Source organism: Daldinia caldariorum (genome assembly GCF_022478825.1).
Source record: "Daldinia caldariorum strain CBS 122874 unplaced genomic scaffold F4812scaffold_16, whole genome shotgun sequence".
In the NCBI taxonomy this organism is placed as follows: domain Eukaryota; kingdom Fungi; phylum Ascomycota; class Sordariomycetes; order Xylariales; family Hypoxylaceae; genus Daldinia; species Daldinia caldariorum.
The window spans coordinates 441891-462590 of record NW_025953052.1 but is presented as its reverse complement, the minus strand read 5'-3'; the positions used below and the strand labels follow the sequence as shown (position 1 = coordinate 462590).

The following is a 20700-nucleotide window of genomic DNA, read 5'->3' as shown; positions in this document are numbered from 1 at the left end:
ATGTCTTCACTTCCATTTAGATCTAATGGAGGTAATGTAGGTACATATATAGTATGTTAACTAAGGCGATCACGTAAATAAAAGAGGTAGCATACACATGTACCTACCTAATATAGACAATATCTTCATAGCTAAAATAATATAGGTAAGGTATGGTACATATATACATATGCTTAATGTTTGTTCGGGCGGCGCGATCTGCATTAGCTTATACACATAAGACGGTACATAAATTCGTGCAATCGCGAGAAGGGAGGTCGCAAAGGAGGGAATTAGAATTGTAGTACCAGTCTGCATACAAATTAGTACACCTATACACCTAGATCCCCACATAAATTTTGACGCATGTATGTACATTCGCTATCTCAGGGTACCTAGGCTTAACTTAGCTTACCTGACCTTCATTTATTTCCTGTTCCTACTCCTACAGCAGCAGTAGTACTTCCTTCCAGATTGCTGCTTTCTTTCTATTTTTTTTTTTTTTCCAATCTCTAAAATCCGAAGGCGTATGATAGGTACCTATTCTTTTCTACGTAACAAACTTAGCAGCTTAACAATTAGGGATTACCTAGCAATTACTACCCGCTGGTGGTCCTTATCCTATTCTGTCCTCTCTCTCTCCACACTTTTTTTTTTTTTTTTTTTTTTTCATTCTTCGGCCCTGACAATTAAGTCAATCTCTTCTACATCTCCGAGTGTGGCCTAGCCGGAGCTTTATTTTATTTTGATTTTTAACCCTTTTAATACTGGTCAGAGCACTACGACAAGGTCCCCCCTGGAGCTTACCACTTCCCTCTCTCACCCTTACCCCGAGTTGATTTCCAACCTCACACCTTTTCTTTCTTTTTTACCCCCTTCGGTGTTCTCTACGCTATTCGCGATCTCCAACATCAACTCTATCCACACCGCTTGACGACACCCGTCGTCTATCACCGTCCATCCAATTCTCTCCCTCCCTCCTCCCCCTCCGCTACTCCTCGGCCCTCTCCTTGACGCACACCCATTGCCGCCGCCGCCATGGACAATCAACGTCCAAACGATGTATCGCCCGAGGCAATGCAGGCGCGCATTCAGCAGGCGCGACGCGAGGCTGAGAACTTGAAGGATAGGATCAAGCGAAAGAAGGATGAGCTGGCCGACACCACCCGTAAGTAATCCGTTTTCATCAATTGAACAACTTTCCCGGCCCTTGCAAACGCGTTACAATTGATGCGCTCCTAACACTTCTATCCCTCACTTTTTAGTCCGCGCCGTGGCACAGCAATCTCACGAAGCAATTCCCCGAAATCAATTAATGAAGACAAAGAGGACACTGAAGGGTCATTTGGCAAAGATATATGCTATGCACTGGTCGACTGACCGAAGACATCTGGTATCTGCTTCGCAAGACGGCAAGTTGATTATTTGGGATGCGTACACGACGAACAAGGTCCACGCTATCCCCCTACGGTCATCATGGGTCATGACCTGCGCTTACGCCCCAAGCGGTAATTATGTTGCCTGCGGTGGTCTCGATAACATCTGCTCTATCTACAATCTCAACCAGAACCGAGATGGGCCGACGCGCGTTGCCCGTGAGCTATCCGGCCACGCTGGCTATCTATCTTGCTGCCGGTTCATTAACGACCGGAGCATTCTTACATCGTCAGGTGATATGACTTGCATGAAGTGGGATATCGAGACTGGAACTAAGGTCATGGAGTTTGCGGACCACCTGGGCGACGTCATGAGCATCAGCCTGAACCCTACGAATCAAAACACATTCATATCCGGTGCTTGCGATGCTTTCGCGAAGCTATGGGATATTCGTGCCGGCAAGGCCGTGCAGACATTCGCTGGTCACGAATCCGATATCAACGCCATTCAATTCTTCCCGGATGGCCATTCGTTCGTAACAGGGTCTGACGACGCAACGTGCAGACTATTTGATATTCGAGCGGATAGGGAGCTCAATCTCTACGGGGTAAGTGGCTGGGAAAAGGATATCGCCGGTCTAGCGAATACTAACTAAGATGGCTATAGTCTGAATCTATTCTATGCGGTATCACGTCCGTTGCTACTTCCGTTTCTGGCCGCCTACTATTCGCTGGATATGACGATTTCGAGTGCAAGGTAAATATTGGATCGCTCCGCCAACTTGAAGTTCGCAGGTTAACGGTTATTTTTTTAGGTGTGGGATATCACCAGAGGAGAGAAGGTTGGATCTCTTGTAGGCCACGAGAATCGTGTCAGCTGTCTGGGTGTTAGCAACGACGGTATCAGCCTGTGCACAGGCTCTTGGGACTCCGTGGTAAGTCTCGGTCGCGTGTTGCTTATATCGCTCGAAGTATGCTGACGTATAGCAGCTCAAAATCTGGGCATACTAGATGGAAATCCACGTCGAGATGGAGCATTATTTACGCGGATCGCTCGCGTATCTCTTGCTCTCCTTTTTCAGATGAATATTTCGAATTAATTTCAACCTGCCAAGCATAACGAATCGTCCAGGTTCGATGCTATCAGGACGAAGTCACGACAGCCTTTCCCAGCACCTATTTTCCTTACTGGCCTGTGTTGTACTCGATTCCCACCGGACTACTGTTCGCCGCTGCCGACTGAGGGGCCAAGGGAGTATATAGTTCCCGGCCCTGTTCGCTTTTAGATACCTCCATAATATCATATTTCTCTGCCCAATTCGCATCTGTCAGCTAGTCCGCTAATATACCGCCTCGGACTTGAATGGTACTAATTTACAACGCTCGGCTCGACTTGCTCTTCGAAGCTGGACACCGGGCACTTCAATTTACAAGGCGAAGGTGCGGCATCTTCTTGAACCCTTGGGCTTTCCCTTACGATTCAGTTCAAAAATTTCGGCGACTCGATAAACGGATACAGTCTTTCCCCTCTTTGTGGAGGCATGTTGATATGAAAAGAGGCTTCCACCCGGAAACAAAAACAATTCTTGCGCGTCTACTTGATTCCTGTTTATTGCCCTTTCCCGCCCCTGATCTTACTATAGTAGATGGAGTGGGTGAGGTTTTGATTGGCATTTTTTCTTCTGTGGATAAAAGGAAAAATCACTTGAGTGTGGTGACTTTTTTAACTGAGTCCAGTGGAAGGGGGCGAGGGGGAGGATATGCAGTAACTTAGGGTTTTTTTAGTGGTGGCTGGTCATCTTACGGGTGTTTCTTAGAGGTCGTCTCTTATCGGCGTATCCTTCCTAGTACCAGGGAAATCGAGCGGCTAGGTGCAGCTGAATGAAGTAGGGGCAAGATGAACACATTCGCATCCGGCATCGTACCGGCCCTTCCCTTACTGTCTGTACCATAGTCATGTCATATTGAAACGCTGAAATCATCCAAAAACTAATTTGGTATTGAAAATCGTCAGGTTGCCGCGCTGTTTAGTGATGTTCTTTAGAATAGATCTCCTTTGTTTAAACATGTGAGACGGGTTTGCCATAGGATAAAAAGGGTCTATGTTGACGCAGATAGGAGAGAGTAGCTTGACAATATCCTAGCGCTTTAGGCTTACCTAGGTACGTATATTGAACTCGTATCTATGAACTAGAGAGAGAGAGAGAGAGATTATTATTATTATTCGTCTATATTCCCTAGCAGTTGTCAGCACGTTGTTTAGACTCAATGCTTACGCCTTATTAGTAGGCATATAGCTTAATTATCGTAGTACTATTATAAATGAGGATATGATTTAAATACCGACGCTTGATGTCTCTCATTCGCTATTGCTTTAGATCGTTAATGCTGCTCCTGATCAGATATGTCTATATACAAGTTGATATGTTCTGCCCAAAAACTAATATGGAGCGAGGTAAGAATGATATATCTATGGAGAAATGGGACATCTACCTAGATAAATAGTACGTTTGGTATCGTTATAGTACTATGAATCTTGTGAAGTTGGAAGAAGACCGTTAACAACTAGTCAGCACTCAACTGTACACTCTAGAAATATATATTCTGCATGGTTTATCTAACATGATTATCTACCCGCTACTTTGCGACTCAGACTCTCCAGCCGTCAACCTGCTTCACTTGTTATTCACACTTCCGAAGCGATGAAGCCTAAACTTGCTCTATGTAATGTCTTTAGGCTTAAGTAGGTACCTAATGTATCGTAGCAGCAGGTAGGCTGGTTATACTAAGTTATCTCGAAGATTTCGATAGTAGAATAGGATAAGATTATATGCCAGATGCTATGCTATACGAGAGACATGTCGCCTTATTAAGAAGAATAGTTGTCCTCGGTAGAGACGATACCATAGCAGTGGTTTGGCTATGAAGGTGGTGTTACTGGTTTCGGTTTCGGGCAGGCCATCAAAGCGTCGGCATAGCCGACATGGACAAGATTGGAGTTATTTTTAGCCAGAGCAGCCAGCCTCCTTTTCGACTTACATACACCCCAGCTGCATTTTGCCGTCGCCCCCAAGCTAGCAACTACCTTACCTACCTCCTAGGTAACTGTCTTTGTTACTCCTACTGGTTGCTAGGGCATCGTGCTTCTAGAAGTGTTCTATCAGGTAAACATCAGATCATAGATAGAGCATGCTGTCGGGGTTTCACTGCGCAGCATCCAATAATTCTGTAACTGCTCTTTTAACTTATCCCATTAGGCTATTTGCATTTATCAAGACTGTTGTCATGAGATGATGGTGTGCGCTCTATGCAATAGCCGTTATCTCACTATTTTTCCTCCGATGCAAGATCAAATGATCACTCACTTGCAAAGCCTTGTAAGCCTTTGCAAGCCGCAACGGATGTTTTATTATTAGAACGGGCAGCGTGACGTATTGTACATGACTAGCCTTCCCCAGCTCATTTTCGCGGACATAATTTCAAAAAGGCCTTTGTTAATACTGGTTGCTTTGTTAGATTTGGTAGAAGCTGATTCTTCGAGGCGCTGGGTCCCTCAAAAAAGAAAATACAAATTTCTTGCCATTGTCACGGCTCTACCCTTCCACTATGTAATGTAATATTGATCATATCAAACAATGCTATATGTTGTAATATGTTGCAAGGGATATATAGTGTATACGGTATACCAGGCATAAAACATGGGTACCTAGGGTATGGATTAGAAACGAGATAGTTCTCGTGAGTCAAGATAAACAAGGAAAAAAAAGAAGGAAAGGCTTCTGGACACGGACCGTTCACGACCAGCCCTGTTCCTCTTCTTCCACGTTTTAATCCTTGTAGAGAGGCATCTCGTATTGACAGCACGCAACGCCGCATCCCCGATCCAGCGGATGCGTACGTGTGTGCGTGTGCGGCCGGGCAGTGCAATTAATCCTTCCACATGGTTTAAAGGAACAATTAGATCAAAACAATTGGCAGCTAATCAGGATATATGGACGATTTGGTCGATCCATTATCATCCCAACTCCTTGGAAAGATATCTCGAAAAAATAAAAATAAATAAATAAAAATAAGTAAAAAAAGAAGCTAATCATCTAGGTGACGTTAGTAAGTTGTAAAACAAAGTTGCATGGGTTAGTGCAACCTAGACAGACACCTTAATCGTACATAATACATATTCTCTAACGTAGCGCATCATTTGATCACATAAAGGCTAAACCGAAAGTGCGCTGTATTGTGGCGTCTGAAACATCCTGATGCACGCCGTAGCCCTTCCTCTGCAGCTCCTTTCTTTTGGACTTTTGGGCTTTGGGGCTTTTTTATCCCTCCTTCCCTATTAGTTGATAGTTGATTTGGACATTGTTCCAGAAGCATTCCTTTTTCAGTCCTTGCATTCCAAGCTAGACCCTAACTTAATCCAACCTTGCCTGCTTTGCCAACCTTAGTAACCCTCGTCGTCCATCCCTTCTTTTGAAAAAAAAAAAAAAAAAAAAAAAAATTACTGGGCCGTTGCCCTGTGTACATCAGCCTATCCTATCTTATTTTCTGCTTCCTTCCCTTACACCAAAACCCTACAACATCCGCACCATCCACATCATTCACCACCCCCCTCCCCGGAACAAGATTCCTTGTCTTACTCGTGGTCTTGCCCACACCGATTGAAAACCTATCGCATATATCAATCCTCCTACCCCCTCCTCTCGTCCAACACTCGCCCAATATGACCTCTACTTCCGAAAACGTAAACCTTAACCCTACTCCTGCACAGGAAGAATTTCAAGATTTTCTAGAAAAGAACACTGATCGCGGCTCACGAGTACACCCCGAAGATCGCGAAGAAGCTCGGGGAGAGACCGATAATTCCGACGAGGACGAAGAAGATCGCTACCGCAACGCACAGATAGAAGCAGCTATGCGCGTCCCTAATTTAACAGGCGAAGTAAAGCTGCCACCGCCTAGCTTTGATTCGGGCCGTAGCACTGGTGTGAAGGGCGTCATTGCCGATGCTCGTGCCTATGAGCAGGCTCGTCAAAATAAGTGGCGGAACAAGGTTCGCGCCGCTCGCCAATCTGTATTCGGAAAGGGCGAGACAGCTCGTTCTACTGGCTCGCATAGCGGCGAAAGCGAAGAAGATGAAGACGAGGACACCTTTCTCCAACAATGGCGGGAGACGCGAAGACAGGAGCTCGAGAGAGAAGCTAAGAACGGTATCCGTAACCGGAGAACAAGCCCGAGCCTGAGGATGTTTGGACGCTTCGACAGTGTCGACGCATTGGGATATCTAGATGCCATTGAGAAAGTGGGAAGAGATACGATTGTGGTAGTATTCGTTTACGACCACGAGGTTAGTCAATTCCTCTTCTACAGTTGTCTATCGTCGCATACTAAACAGATAAATAGTGTCAAGTATCAGGCCTTATTGAGTCGGCACTGCGACCTCTGGTCACTTCTCATCCCGAAATACATTTTGTCAAAGTCCACTACGAGGACATCGAATTCGACAATGCCGCTGTCCCCACAATCCTTGCCTACCGAAATCAAGGAGACTTATTTGCCAACCTAACGGGAATCATCGACATGATTCCTGACGACGAAGACTTCGATAGTGACTCGTTAAAGAGGATTTTCAAGAAGCACAGCATTATATAAGACCGCTTCTCCGCTTCTCGGTCACTTTGCAAGAGCAAACGCTGGCGTTGCTATTTCACTTATAAGAGCGCAGTTTTTAGTCAGTCTTCGATTTATTCGAGTTAATACCTGACACGTCAAGGCGCGTGATGAGATGAGCGTGCCCGCTCGTCGGGATATTCTAGCGTTACCTTACGGCTCATTTATGCTGAGCTGAATTTGGTGGATTCCAATACTTCCATCCAGAAGTATCAAGGCTCCGCCTTCGTCGTCGGCCTATTTAGCTGGCTACGCTAAGCCAACTGTGGCGGATGGTGGTCGACTCACGTCTATATAGACTTAGGAAATATGTGTAGCGAGTTAGGGTGTTGTTCACGGGCAATGAGAGTAATGGTGCCAGGAACGATGATAATGATAGGGCCGATGGATGGTAGACGAAGGGCACGTTCAAGGCGTTCGAGTGACCGCGATATCCCATTGATGTCGTTACAATTCAGAAAAGCGGAAAGGTCCGGGGGGGTTATAGGGGTTATAGACTTGATCTAAGACTAGGTACATACCTACGTATCTACTCGACATGCATTGGTTCTCACGACCAAAGCCTTGACCAGCGGGGGAATCCTTCGAGGACTTTAACCGTTGTGTCGTAAATTAATAATACCGAACTTTACCAGACGGGATGGTTATCTTGTTCGTAAACTGTAGTTATTCAGAATGTACCTATGTTGTGTTTCCCAACCCCATTCTATGCTAGGCTGTAATAGGTGATGGGTGTTAGGTTGCTATTGTATTATCGGCACATTGTATAGTGATCGTAATGATACACTCACTACCTAAGCCTAGCCTTGCGTCGAGGCCATGGCCGGTGGGTTAGATAGAGTTTTGGGTCTTACCCAGAGATTCTCTGGTGTAAAATCTCGTTCTTTGTAAACGATACGATACGTGTGGATTATATCTTGGTCTGTCAGAGATTTCTCTGACCTTTTAATACCTACTGTGACTTACTACCTAACGTACATGTAGGTGGTTATGTACTGTACCTAGTACCTAAGGTACCTTGCACTGTAGGTGATGGGCCATGGCAGATGCAGCTCGTCTGAACCCCCACCCATTTCCCGCGTCTTATCAACAACATCCAGTATTCCCTATTCTCTATTCCCCCCCTCTACGCCCTGCTTCTTCCTGGCGATGCACCAACCTGAAGTTAGATACGCCAGAAAAAGGAAATTCTGCAACGTGATACATTTCGATCCCCTTCCATATCTATCGTCACCTTTCTTCTAAGCACATACTCAATTCTTCTTCGGATAAGAAATTCTGATAGACAGGTAAGTTGAATTTCCATATTGGTTATGTTATCTTCTGTATTGTACCAGGTATTACGTAGGTACAATATCTACAGGCGGGGTTTAGCATCAGCTAAGCTGCTAGACTGCTAGACTGCTAAAGGTAGACGGTGCCTAGTTTCGCTAGTGCAGATCCCCCCTCCACCTGACCTAAAGCATTGGATGTACTACTTCCTCTGATACTTTCTCTGATTGTCCTATTTTCTAGATCCTATATCACATACGACATTACATACACCTGCTGACCTAGAGGACAAGATTTGACCGGATCCTTAGATAAGTATCCCAAATTCGACACGTTGATACGAAAGTCTACCCGAACGTCTACGGCCCAACTTTGACTTACCTTAGGTACCTAGGTAGAATACTTCAATATCGGGAATATCTACCTAAGCAACCTTGGAACCGGCCCACGTCGCACTAGGGGGATTATATTAGGTAGAGATTCCCCATGGTACCGTTGGTATTCATAGTACCCATAGTTTGCCTTGGGAACTTATAGTACTTGCATGTACCCCGGTACATACTACATACACAGGTTCTAGCTGAAGTTCCCTATAAACTCTAAGGTGAGGATACCCCGCCCCCTCTATGTCCCCTCCATGCCCTCTAGGTACTATGTGTATCCGCGCGCGCCGTAATACGTAAGATGGTTTGAGTTTCAGTAAGGCAGCTTCGCACAGTTTTACCTGCCTTGGCCTTACTTGCTTTACTTGCCTTGCTGCTTTACTTGCCTTACTTGCCTCTTGCCTCTTGCCTCTTGACTCTTGCCTTTCACAGTCTCAACTACTTCGACTTCCTTGATTATCTACCTACCTACCTAACCCAACTAATTATTACTATATTACTATTATTACCTACATCTAGTAAGGTTAGGTATTCATCCAAAACCCATCCAACCGAATTCTTCATTTGCTCACCCCCATTTATTCTTCTTATCCCCCTCCTCCCACTCGCAAGGCAGCCAGCAACTGCAAAAACCCCGCCGACGAACCATTTACAGCGTGCGTACGTATGTACATAACATAACATAACATGATATCATATCGAGAAACAATATTATTAGTCTCACCTCGTCTTTGGCTGCCTTACATATATTTCCTTGCTCTTACCCTTAACTTAAACCCGTCCTTACAGTTCTGTTATACTGTTTTATAACTTCTTGTCCGGTCTTGATATCTAAACCCTCTTTCACCTGGAGTCTGCTCCCTTAAAACCCTACACATGTATTCTCCTCTGGCACTACTTTCTACTTTCCATCTCTCCTCTTCCTTCTTATCTCACAGGGCTCAATAAAAACCTAAACTGACACTTTCATATTTAATTCGTCTAGGCATCTCAGCCGCACGACCCTTTCTTGTCCATCTTCTTAGGTATATGCAACTTGGACATCTCGATTCCAACTTATCTGGGGTAGCTTGTTTGTCTGGTACCGATATTCGCACCTCACAACCTCGTCTAGACCCATAATACCTCCTATTTGTCTGCTCATAGCCTGCCGCGTGTTCTGCCATCCTCGTTTGGTTTGCCATATTGCAACGGTAAACTCGAGGTATGACGTGATCCTGCCAAAGGTGTCTTGTTCTACCGCGTAATGGAACAGCCCGAACCGTCGACACCTACCGATATACCGACTGTTGTTCCCCATATTTCTGCCGACCCTCCTACCCATTCTAGTGCAGCCAGGTCGAGTCAGAACAATAGTAACCATACTTCTAACTCCGTACCCTCACTACGATTCCCCCGGCCCCTAGGTAACCGGCAACTTACCAACTGGATATCATCTAGTTCGCCCGATATTATGCAGCCGGAAAACTTCCCTGATGATGACCCCACCCTGGCCGAGCTAGGCTACGACGTCATCGGTACCGATGGCGAGAGCCAGGCCGAGTCTACTGCCAGTTCCCTAGATTACCAAAGGACCGATGACGTTCAGAGCCTCGTCGGCACCGATATCGGTACCGACGTTGACGCCAACGAAGTCGATACTGATTCTTCCGACGACGAAGAGGGGGAAGAGGAGGCTACTACACTAAATGAAGCCCCCGCAATCAGCACAGTCATTGATACCGTCGTCGAATACGCCGTTGAATCCGACGAGGAAGATGCCGATGTAGAAACACTGGCAAATCAGAGCCTCGAGCATCCTACAGACTTCTCCCAGCATGGTATCCTAAGTCTACCACGTCGAGCAGAGATTGACCAAAGCCAGGCCCGGGAAGCCCTTGCGGAAATCCACAAGTTACCTTCTCAAGAGATGGTACTGGGCAAAGAAAACGGTGCGCGTCTATTTCCTCCTGAACGTGAGGACCCGGAAGACTATGTCCCAGAAGTCTTTCGTGCTGCACTGAGGTTTGTCCAAGGGAATTACCGTGTCTTGACTGCCCTCTCTGGATTTGTTGTTTTCTATACCCTGGTCATAACTGGAAAATACTTCCTGTTCGGTCCGCCGACCCCGAAAGTCCTATCCACCGTCCCGATAGCCTCGATTTCCCCCACGGCCATTCCCTCCCCCTTTGGGAACCCCATATCAACTTCTGTATCCACGCCAACTTTGACTAGTACGCAAATCCAAAAGGCGTTGCAGACGAGTACTTCACCAAGCGGCCTCGTCTTCACAACATTCGGGAAAGATAAGGACGGTGCCAACCGATCTCAACAAAAGACCATCTGTTTGGCAGAGCTTCATGGTCGAAACGAGATCATAGTAAAAATCCCCCAGACCGTGAAGTCTTCCTGGCTCGCAAAAGACGCCATATTAATTGCCGTGAGTCGTGGTTTATACGATATCCCGACCAAGGTAACCTCTGTAGACGAGGGTTTCTTGATCCAGATACCTTTAGAGGAGGCCTGCAATGTCTTAGTCGTATCTATTGCCACAACCTCGAAGCCTAAGGTTAAGGAGACCTTTCACATCGATTTCGGCAGAAACAAGTTCACTGACGCGCTCGGTGCTGGAAAGCAGCTGGTCAAGGACTTCGCGCAGAAATTTGTCGACACCGTCAACGAGACAACGGCGTGGGTTGAAGAGACTTACATGCCGGCTCTAGATGTCATGTCGAAACAAGTCTGTAGCCAAACATCGTCTGTCACAGATGTCTTGCTGCAGGGGTTCAAAGATATTGTCAATGCTGTCTTCGGTATTCCTTCTCATCTCGTGTCCCAGGTTATCACTCAAATCAAAGAGTCTTTCCACGATGACGATCTGGCACGACGCCAGCACCAAGTACAGCTAGAGCTCATGAGAGGGGCACGCGACCTCCGCGATGAAGTTGCGTTACGTTACCTTTCCGCGCAGCTCAGATCTAAGCTTTGGTGGCTTCGACTGCGGGGGAAGACGGACGCATACCAACGCTATCTCTCGAAGGCGGAAGCTTACCTAAAAGAGAGGACCGTGAATGTCAAAGCAGCCAGCCGGGAAAGAGCCGAATATGTCAGAAAGCAGATACAGTCACGGCGAAAGAACGGACATGGCGAGACGAGAGGTTCTTTCTGGAATAAGCGCACCAGAGGCCCCCAGGCTTAATCTGCTCTTTCTAGATCTTTCAATTGCATGGTCGGTGAGGGTGATCTCAGGGATGGCGTTTGGCTAGGTTAATTTGGTGGTTTTTGCTGGTTATCTTGTCCTCGGTTATCTATCCTAACACCACTACAGAACAAAGCGGTGCTTCCTTTGACTCTCCACTTATCTCTCCTCGACTCAGCTGCCACATCAACGACACATGTACACAAGGATGGTGACTACTAGGAGTATGACAAGATGTTATATTCCCCCTTTTCTTAGGGTCAAGCGGCGGGACTACTTGGGGGTGACGAAGTTCAGAAGCTTTACGTTTTAACATAAATTCTTACTATCAACCTCGTTTGGCATCATTGCCAGGCGGTGGTGATGCTAAGGTGCGGAGGACGGCTCGTCCGCCTCAGGAATATTGTTGATAGTTGCCGGGCATAGAGCTCGACGGGCATTACTTTTGACTTCATAGTGGCGCCATAGAACCTAAGGAACTCTGGGTATACGACCAATGAAGTAGACCACGGAGAATATATTGCTTTTGTGCTTGTAATTAATTATTGTCCTTCTCTATGCGCTAGTAATATAACTGAGTGTGAGAGCTAATTATTCTTTCATGAGAATCTTTCTTGTTCTCCTTTTCCTATCCCAGTAGATGGTTGGTATGATTTGCTTGTGTTCGTCTCAAATAGGCTAATGCTTCGTACATAGTAGTTCTACAGCATGATAATTTAACTGGTAGATGAGTAACTTGGTGGCAGTACCTAATGTTTCAATTTTTTTATTTTTTTTTTAGTTAGGTAACATGGATGTCAGGTAAGGTTGTGCAATTTTCTTTGCAGTACATACTAAAGTTTACCTAAATGTCATTGTCACATGTATACAAGATGTACAGTTGGAACGATGTACTATGATCTCACAGCTGCCGACCATCCGTCCAGATGGGTTTCCCACCTGATAAACAAAACGGGTCTCGGTGGGGGGTTACTTGATGCCCGACACTAGGAAATCACGACTCTTGCAGCAGAAGGAAAAAAGTCCAAGGGCGGGCGAGGCAGGAAGGGAAAGCGGGCATCAGGGCGGGGCGAGGGGCAATTCTTCAGAATTCCCCACCCCCTCCGTTTGTTTTGCAAGACCTGACTGTTATTTGATTTAGAACTGTCAACCACAAGTCAACCAGAAACATTTAAACATTTCAACCTAATACCACACATATACATACTACCCAGCCAGCCAGCTACCACAATACTTCTACCCAATCTTCTAGTCGCTCTCCCGAAAGCTTACCTTACCTTACATACCTAAGGTAGAAAAAAAGAAATCGGTACGTGTATTCGTCTACCTGCATAATTTTCTTTGCGTCGAAAACAACTTGCATCAATCCTTTTCCAGATCTTGGTACATCAGTACCAGGTAACCCCTCCATTCCCGTCCCTCCACTATCTACTTTTTATGCTTCATTTGGGAGTGTGACACACTTGCGTACCGGAAGCGAACGTCTTGTTGGTGGTGGGGTGGCATGTCCGACGGTTCCTTTTTTTCCCCTTCTCTTTTCTTGTTTAAGCCTATCTTCTTCCTGATCAGGTTGCTTAGAACAGTCTACCTTGTCTACCATAACTCTTTTTCTTCCCTAACTCGTCTACACAACGCATTCAATACCTGCAATATTGCTACTTAACCCAAATCTGCTTGCTAGTACTTGCTTCACTTATCCGAAGATCGTTATCATTTGTCGCGAAGGACAAGAACAATTAAAGCAATCCCATACTCACCTATTCATCTAATAGTATCTAGTATCCATCATGACGGCCATCGAGAACACCGAGCCCAAGGTCGGCGAGACTAAGCCTACCGAGACTGAGAGCAAGCCTCTTACCTCATCATCCGTCTTCTCCATGTTCGGCGGCGGCGCAAAGAAGGAGAAGAAGGAAGATGATGATCGCGGTGATGTTTCCGGCAGCGCTAAGGCTCAACGTGAAGCTGCCGCCGCTGCGAAGGGAGATGACGAGGTGTGTAGACGTTTACCTTGATGTATTATAGTTCGTTTATGAAAACAGGCGCTGATCAAGTTCGACCTTTTAGGAAGAGGTTGCCCCCGAGTCAGAGGATGTTCACTTCGAGCCCGTCCACAAGCTTACCGAAAAGGTCAAGACGGTAACACACGAGGAGTCTGAGGAGGAGATATTCAACATGCGATGCAAGATGTTCAAGTTCACCCAAGACTCCGAGGGCAAGGGCGAATGGAAGGAGCGTGGTACTGGACCTCTCCGCCTGCTGAAGCACAAAGAGAACGGCAAGATCCGTCTAGTCATGCGACGAGACAAGACCCTCAAAGTTTGCGCTAACCACTACAGTACGTCCTTCCCATACCTTAGATCCTTAAACACAGCACACGGTGTATTAACAGGGCGATTTATCTAGTTACCCCTGAGATGACAATTGCCCCTATGTCTACTAGCGACCGCGCTTGGCTCTGGAATGTGGGCGCTGATGTTAGCGAGGGCGAGCCCGAGGCTATCACCGTCTCTGTTCGCGTAGCCAACGCTGAGAGTAAGCCACGATTCTAATTCGCTTCCGTTAAGCATACTAATCACTCTGTTAGATGCTCAACTATTCAAGGAGGCATGGCTCAAGGCGCAAAAGGAGAACGAGGCGCTCTTCGCCCAAGCCAAGGCCGATGTGGAAAAGAAGGAAGAAGCCGAGACCAAGACGGAGGAAAAGAAGGAGGAACCCGCTGCTTCGTAATGCGCGGTATTCATGTTGTCGACGATGACGGTGGCCTGAAATTCGTTGGGTGTTGTGGATTTCCCATCACTCATATTCCCTGCATAGTGGATGTATAGAGCAAGTGCTCTGTGGCGGAAGATTTGGAAAAATAGGGCGAGTCCTATTGAAAGGATTTACAGAGCATCGATGGACGGTAATGATTATGAGGGGAGAGGAAGAGAGACATTTAGATAGTCTACGGGTGGACCGAACACCATACTCCCCCAAATAACTTAGTCACGACACTTTGTCCCCCCCCTGCGATACACTTCACATTCACAATGAATACAACCCCGATCCTCCCCCAAGAGATAATACCGAAATCGCGAATAGAAGTGTTAAGAAGAAGTTTGTAGAGTTGCCCAAGTGATGCATCTGAATTTATGGAGGCCTGTTGAAATTTTGAAATATGGAAATACTTAAAGAGGGTAATCTTGTAAGTGAAGATGGCGACTGAGGTTATTTATATTGTATCGTTATATTATGTCATTATATTATATGATATGATGGTTAGATACCGTATATGTTAGGTACATAGTAGGTACCTACTTACCTGTTGTAGAGCTTTTAAATGAGAGGCCACGTGACCTCGCGAAATTTGTCGACAAGGTGACAAGGTGATCTCGTTTTGCGACGCGTAATTTTTCAGTGCTTCAATTAACTGTCCTTTTTTTTCCTCTTTTTTTTTTCTTTTGAATCTTTTACTTTCGGCCTAATCCGATCCGAGCCGTTTGTTCTAACTACCTACCTAACCTACCTAACATAAAAACAGAGGTACCTTGTTTGTCCTCGTTTACTAACCAGTACCAATTACTACGTCATTTCCTTCAGATATGGAGGGGCGGTGGTATTTCACTCATTGATCCTGGTTGAACATATTTGGATCAATCACATATCGCATCAACTTTGATATCATGGCTCGCAAGAATAAGAAACGCCAGACTCGGCTCACATTTGAGCCTACCGTAGCTACGGCCTCGTCCAGTCAAGCTACGCCTAGTCAAGCTACGTCTGCGAATGTGCGATATGCCAAGTCTACGGCTGCGAGCAGCAGTTCAGGAACTACTGCTCGCACATCCCCGCTGGGACATACAACTCACTCTTCGGAGGGTCGTTCTAACAAGAGCCAGAGTAAATTACAAGCTACTGTTGGTACGTATTTACTATATCACAAAATGCGACATCACCGGCTAAGCCACCTCTAGCGAGTTTCATGCCAAAATTCCATGGCTCCAAACGCCTTGTCGTGGACGATGATTCCGACTCTGGACCTGACGTCGACAGTGTAGTACACGACCAAAAGAAGGAGGATAACGTCCCTATAAGGTCATCCCAGTCAGTTTCAACTAAGCTTCAAAATACTGTCCTGGATGATGATAACGATGATGACGATGACGACGATGACGAGCCAATTGCTCCCCCTTCTACGCTCAAACGTCGACGTCCTGTTATCGCCTTAGATAACGAAGACAGCAGTGATGACGACGACGATGATCATCCTATTGTCCCACCTAGCTCGTTGAAACGCCCACGCTCAAGGTTTGTTGAATTAGAGGATTCGAGCGACTCGGATGTTTCGCCAGTGAAAAAGAGGAAGACATCGGTCTCAACCCCTGGCCGACTTAGGAGACCAAACTCCAACGCTCCGTCTTCACCCACAAAACGTGGCGCACCAAAACATCATCGCTCCGAAAAGCAGAAGAAATTGGAACTGCTTCGTCGCCGAAGAGCCGGCGAAAAGATTGACAAACTGACGTCTTCAGAATCATCTTCTGAGGATGATAAGCGTGGATTGTATGATACAGATTCAGAGGAGGAATTTGTCGCTTTGAAGGAGTTCGATGACGAGGAGTCGGATGATGAAAAACAGGAAGAAGAGGAAAAGCCCACTAAGCAGCGATCACGACGAAAGGAAAAGGAAGCAGTGGCGGAGAAAGACCAAGAGGATCTTGGGGATCAAGAAGAAGAAGAAGAAGGCGGTGACGACGGCGACGAAAAGGACCTAGAGGATTTCATTTCCGATGACGACGATGCTCCTCTGGGAGCACCCGTAAATCTGGATATCCCCTTGGAATTCACAGCTCAAGCGCATAGGCCTCTAAAATACCAATTTCCATATGTTATCGAGTGGCTAGTACACAACCGCATCAACCCTGCGTTCGAGCGCCACGACCCCGTCTACGCCAATGCCTGGCGAAAACTAGACGACGAGGTCCGCGCCCTCGCGTCTTCCAAATTCGCCTCATCCGCTTGGAAGATAGAATTCTACCGTACGCTAAAGGGTAGGCCTAAAATGGAGGCATACGAGATGGATAGATCGGAGAGAAGCGGCGGCCTGTATGATACTTGCGATGCTTGCGGTCGAAGCAACCACCCCGCTTCGTTTCGTATCATATTCCAAGGACATCCGTACTACAAGAGCACACTTGCGGACGTCGAATCCGATACCGAAGATAGCGAAGACGACGACGACGACGACGATGAAAGCGACGCTGGTTCCGTCGATACGCAAGGGATGACGCTTCCGCCCGTAACGCGTGAGTGGCACGTCGGCGTGGTGTGCTGCAGTAACGCGGAAACGGCGCATAGCTTGATCCACTGGAAGCATGCACTGAAGGAATGGGTTGAGGAGCGGCTCGAGGACGACGGGTGGATGGCCGCGGCCAAACTTAAGGAGCGGGAGCGCATGAAGGCGCGGAAACGGCGCGACCTGGCGAATCGTATCGTCGACGGCTGGCGCGAGAAGGGCATCGTCGCGGCGCTGTACAAGGACTTCAAGAATACGCTGGAGAGCGCGCGTAATAAGACTACGTCGGGGAGGAATGGGAGTCGTTGGCGGTAGAGCGGGTGAGTAAGGGCGCGTGAATAGTTAGTAAGATATGGCATGGCATGGCATGGCATAATATGGAATCGTACGGTATGTAATTTGACCTATGAAAATGAATGTGGTAAGCTTACGACTACTTCTTCTTATTCTCTCTGCCGCTTTTTTTGAGGTCGAAATTACGGCTCTCGCTGAAAGCTATATTTTGTCGCTAACCTAACGACTAATGGTTGAACTTTATACTTATTTCATGGCGGACTAGGCCAGCCGAAGTAGCATAGGGGAGAAGGGAAGCAATCTACAAGAGTGGCAGAGATTAGCTCACGAAGTCACGAAGTTACGCGAATCGTTCAAATATTGAGATGAAAATCGCAGTGCTTTTATTTGTCCCTAACCTAACTTGACCCGAGTCCCTTTCCGACCGCACTGCCGTGATATGTATTTCTCTCTATAGCCAACATTCCACTTAACCTCCCCCCCCATTCGAGTTTGCTTCTTGTTTGTCATTTACATCTATCTAATAGCCTTTGCTCTCGTCACGAAATCTCGTATCCGATCTAAACTCTGCTGGCCATTTGGTCCTTCGACACCGCTGCTAACGTCAACACCCATGATCCGACTACTGTCCTCGCCGACGGCAGAGACTACATCTGCTACATTCTCCGGCGCCAAACCTCCCGCCAATATGATTCGCAACTCTTTGTCCTTCGCTAGCGCCGTCTTTACGCCGACGCCGTCCAGTAATAGACCTGACCCGGATCCCGAATCAAACAACGGAGCAGCGTGGTATCCACGGGCGCCGAGACCCGCCTCACCCGGCGAGAAGCGTCTTAACACGGGGACGGGAATTGCGCTTGCCCACTCGATAGGCTCCCGTCCATGAAGCTGCACAGCGTCGAGAGCATATCGCCTTTGCAAGTTAATGATTTCGGCCAAGGGTTGGTTTTGGAATACGCCGACGAGTAAGGGGCGGTTTGGGAGAGTAAGTTTGCTGGTTGCCGAGGTGAAGAAGTCGCTGGCTACGTCGCTTAGGGCGGACGGGGCATGTGAATTAGGTCGAGAGAAGTCGTGGACGGCTTTAGAAATAGCTTTTGCGGCGTCGTCACTTACAGTGCGCTTCCTTCCCGGTACGAGTATCATGCCGATCAAGTCCGCGCCGGCCTCGGCGGCAGCTAGTGCGCCTTCGGGAGTCCGTGTGCCACAGATCTTGACAAGGAGAGGATCAGGTTTGGGTTCTTGCTTGACGGCTACTTGACCTGCACAGAGCTGCTGGATAAACTCCGATGCGTCGGGTGCACGCATAATGGCCTCGCCAACTAAAATGGCGTTGACACCATCTTTGTGGTTGGCGACTACGTCGTCATGAGTATTGATACCACTGAGAGCGCAGATAATGGTCTCCTTTGGTACAAGACTGCGGAGTCTGCTGGTAGTACTTAGGTCAACCTCAAAGGACTCTAAGTTGCGATTGTTGACGCCAATGACTTTAGCGCCTAGTTCAACTGCCGTCTTCATCTCCTCTGCATTCTGGACCTCGACTAAAGGCTCCATTCCCAAGGACACAGAGTACTTATAAAGGCGCGTAAGCAGTTCCACGTCAAGCATCTTGACAATCAGGAGAACTGTATCAGCACCAGCAAGTCGTGCCTCGAGAATTTGGTACTCGTCAAATATGAATTCTTTTCGAAGTACCGCAGGCCGGTTGGGCATGCTATCTAACACTTGTCGCACGGCACGGAGGTCTTCGATGCTACCCTTGAACCAATCCGGCTCGGTGAGCACAGAAATGACGCTAGCTCCCGCGAGAGCGTACTTTTTTGCTTGCGACGGCGCGTCAATGTTCAGGGCAAATATGCCTTTCGAGGGAGAGCCTCGCTTAATCTCGGCCATTAGGGAGACATCGAACGGTGTTTGGCGTAGGCGATCGACAAAGGATATTTGAGGAGGGGCGGCGTTGAGTTCGTAGGCAGCCTCGAGGTCGCTTGGGCGCTGTGAAGGGATTTCCTTTTGAGCTGCCACGGCCTCCTTTCGGCGGGCGTATATTTGCTGTAATATGTTATTCTTCTTTGGGTAAGTTGTTGTGATGTTGTTTGCGACAGCGTTAACCTGCGACTCTTTTTGCAGTCGCTCGTTTTCAGCCCAAGTTCCCCCCTGGGTATGCAAAAAGTTCTTAATCATAGTACGACCATCTGCAGACAAGATACTCTCCGGGTGGAATTGAACGCCTTCTACAGTATACTCTTTATGGCGTACACCCATTATGACACCCTTTGAGCCATCGTCCTTCGGTATCCAAGAAGTAACCTCGAGACATTCGGGTAGAGTAACATGGGTGCCGGCAAGCGAGTGATATCTCGTAACAGGGAGGCCTTGTGCCATTCCGGCATAGACTCCCTTGGAATCGTGGGCCAATGGCGAGGTCTTGCCGTGAAGAATTTCTCCCGCGGACTGTACCTCGCCACCATAGACTTCGAATATGCATTGCCTACATATACCCGTGTTAGGCGTAGACCGGAGATAAAATCTATAATGAAGGTTGTTCCGACTCACTGGCCCATGCAAACGCCAAATATAGGGATCTTTCCGGCAAAGTGCCTAATAGCATCTCGACTTACTCCAGAGTCGGAGCTGGGGTGACCTGGCCCGGGGCTGACGACAAGTTGGGTTGGTTTCTTGGCTATCAGCTCGTCGAGAGTGATCTGGTCGTTTCGGTAGACGGTGACTTTGGCGCCCTCTAAGACGAGGTATTGGTATACATTCCAGGTGAAGGAATCATAGTTGTCTATGAGGATGAGATTCGAGGCGGTTGGGATGGGAGGTGACGGGTCGGGATGATGAGGAGAGTGATCAATGATGTCCAGAGTTGCGGCCATTTTTTTCTCTTGCTCTTCGATGTTTGTTTCTCGGCTCCTATTTGTTTTGTCTACTTTGATCTATGGCAAGAAAAGAAAAGAAAAACACTTTGAAGTGAGATGACTTCTCTTCTATTATTCGGGGGTTGAAAATGAGGGTATCTTGATTGGTGGATCACAGAGTTCACACTTTATAGACAAAATGAGAGACGAGATTATAAAGTGAAAACGAGGGAATGCCACTCTGCCACTCTACCAGCTCCTCTCAATATAGGAGTTTTATGTAGTACAATGCAAACAATGTTGGAATTGTTTCCGGGGATCGGAGGCTTGACAAGGTGACAGAATTCCAAGTAGCCCCTCCAATAACGGCATTATAAAGGCTGAAGCTGATAGGCGTATCTTATCGATAACATCC

At 47.2% G+C, this 20700-nt stretch overlaps 7 protein-coding genes across 7 annotated transcripts; 6 read left to right on the top strand and 1 right to left on the bottom strand.

Moving 5' to 3' along the window:
* The first annotated feature begins 687 nt into the window (after positions 1-687).
* F4812DRAFT_134144 (guanine nucleotide-binding protein subunit beta) lies at positions 688-2542 on the top strand. Its single transcript, XM_047929570.1, has 5 exons — positions 688-1147; positions 1245-1963; positions 2023-2112; positions 2171-2290; positions 2346-2542. Exons 1-5 carry the CDS (start codon positions 1018-1020, stop codon positions 2364-2366), a joined length of 1080 nt encoding a protein of 359 aa, XP_047787470.1. The 5' UTR covers positions 688-1017; the 3' UTR covers positions 2367-2542.
* Positions 2543-4399: 1857 nt separating this feature from the next.
* F4812DRAFT_439783 (uncharacterized protein) lies at positions 4400-5480 on the top strand (the record flags this gene model as incomplete). The annotated part of the gene is made up of 2 exons (XM_047935100.1): positions 4400-5061; positions 5147-5480. Coding segments are annotated over exons 1-2 (326 nt in total), but the record flags the coding sequence as incomplete, so codon positions are not given.
* Positions 5481-5902: 422 nt separating this feature from the next.
* Positions 5903-7168, top strand: F4812DRAFT_134100 (thioredoxin-like protein). The gene is made up of 2 exons (XM_047929569.1): positions 5903-6699; positions 6756-7168. The coding sequence occupies exons 1-2, from the start codon at positions 6076-6078 to the stop codon at positions 7002-7004; spliced, it is 873 nt and encodes a 290-aa protein (XP_047787468.1). The 5' UTR covers positions 5903-6075; the 3' UTR covers positions 7005-7168.
* A 2755-nt stretch (positions 7169-9923) lies between these two features.
* F4812DRAFT_461998 (uncharacterized protein) lies at positions 9924-11855 on the top strand (the record flags this gene model as incomplete). Its single annotated transcript, XM_047937959.1, has 1 exon — positions 9924-11855. One exon carries the CDS (start codon positions 9924-9926, stop codon positions 11853-11855), a length of 1932 nt encoding a protein of 643 aa, XP_047787467.1.
* Positions 11856-12897: 1042 nt separating this feature from the next.
* F4812DRAFT_439759 (uncharacterized protein) lies at positions 12898-15182 on the top strand. The gene is made up of 5 exons (XM_047935099.1): positions 12898-13164; positions 13628-13849; positions 13923-14193; positions 14262-14390; positions 14443-15182. Exons 2-5 carry the CDS (start codon positions 13643-13645, stop codon positions 14583-14585), a joined length of 750 nt encoding a protein of 249 aa, XP_047787466.1. The 5' UTR covers positions 12898-13164; positions 13628-13642; the 3' UTR covers positions 14586-15182.
* A 75-nt stretch (positions 15183-15257) lies between these two features.
* F4812DRAFT_439755 (uncharacterized protein) lies at positions 15258-17821 on the top strand. The gene is made up of 3 exons (XM_047935098.1): positions 15258-15758; positions 15812-17554; positions 17693-17821. The coding sequence occupies exons 1-2, from the start codon at positions 15521-15523 to the stop codon at positions 17446-17448; spliced, it is 1875 nt and encodes a 624-aa protein (XP_047787465.1). The 5' UTR covers positions 15258-15520; the 3' UTR covers positions 17449-17554; positions 17693-17821.
* On the bottom strand, positions 17788-20612 carry F4812DRAFT_439753 (indole-3-glycerol phosphate synthase-domain-containing protein). Its single transcript, XM_047935097.1, has 2 exons — positions 19981-20612; positions 17788-19915 (listed from the first exon to the last, which is right to left on the bottom strand). Exons 1-2 carry the CDS (start codon positions 20301-20303, stop codon positions 17944-17946), a joined length of 2295 nt encoding a protein of 764 aa, XP_047787464.1. The 5' UTR covers positions 20304-20612; the 3' UTR covers positions 17788-17943.
* Between the last annotated feature and the right edge of the window lie 88 nt (positions 20613-20700).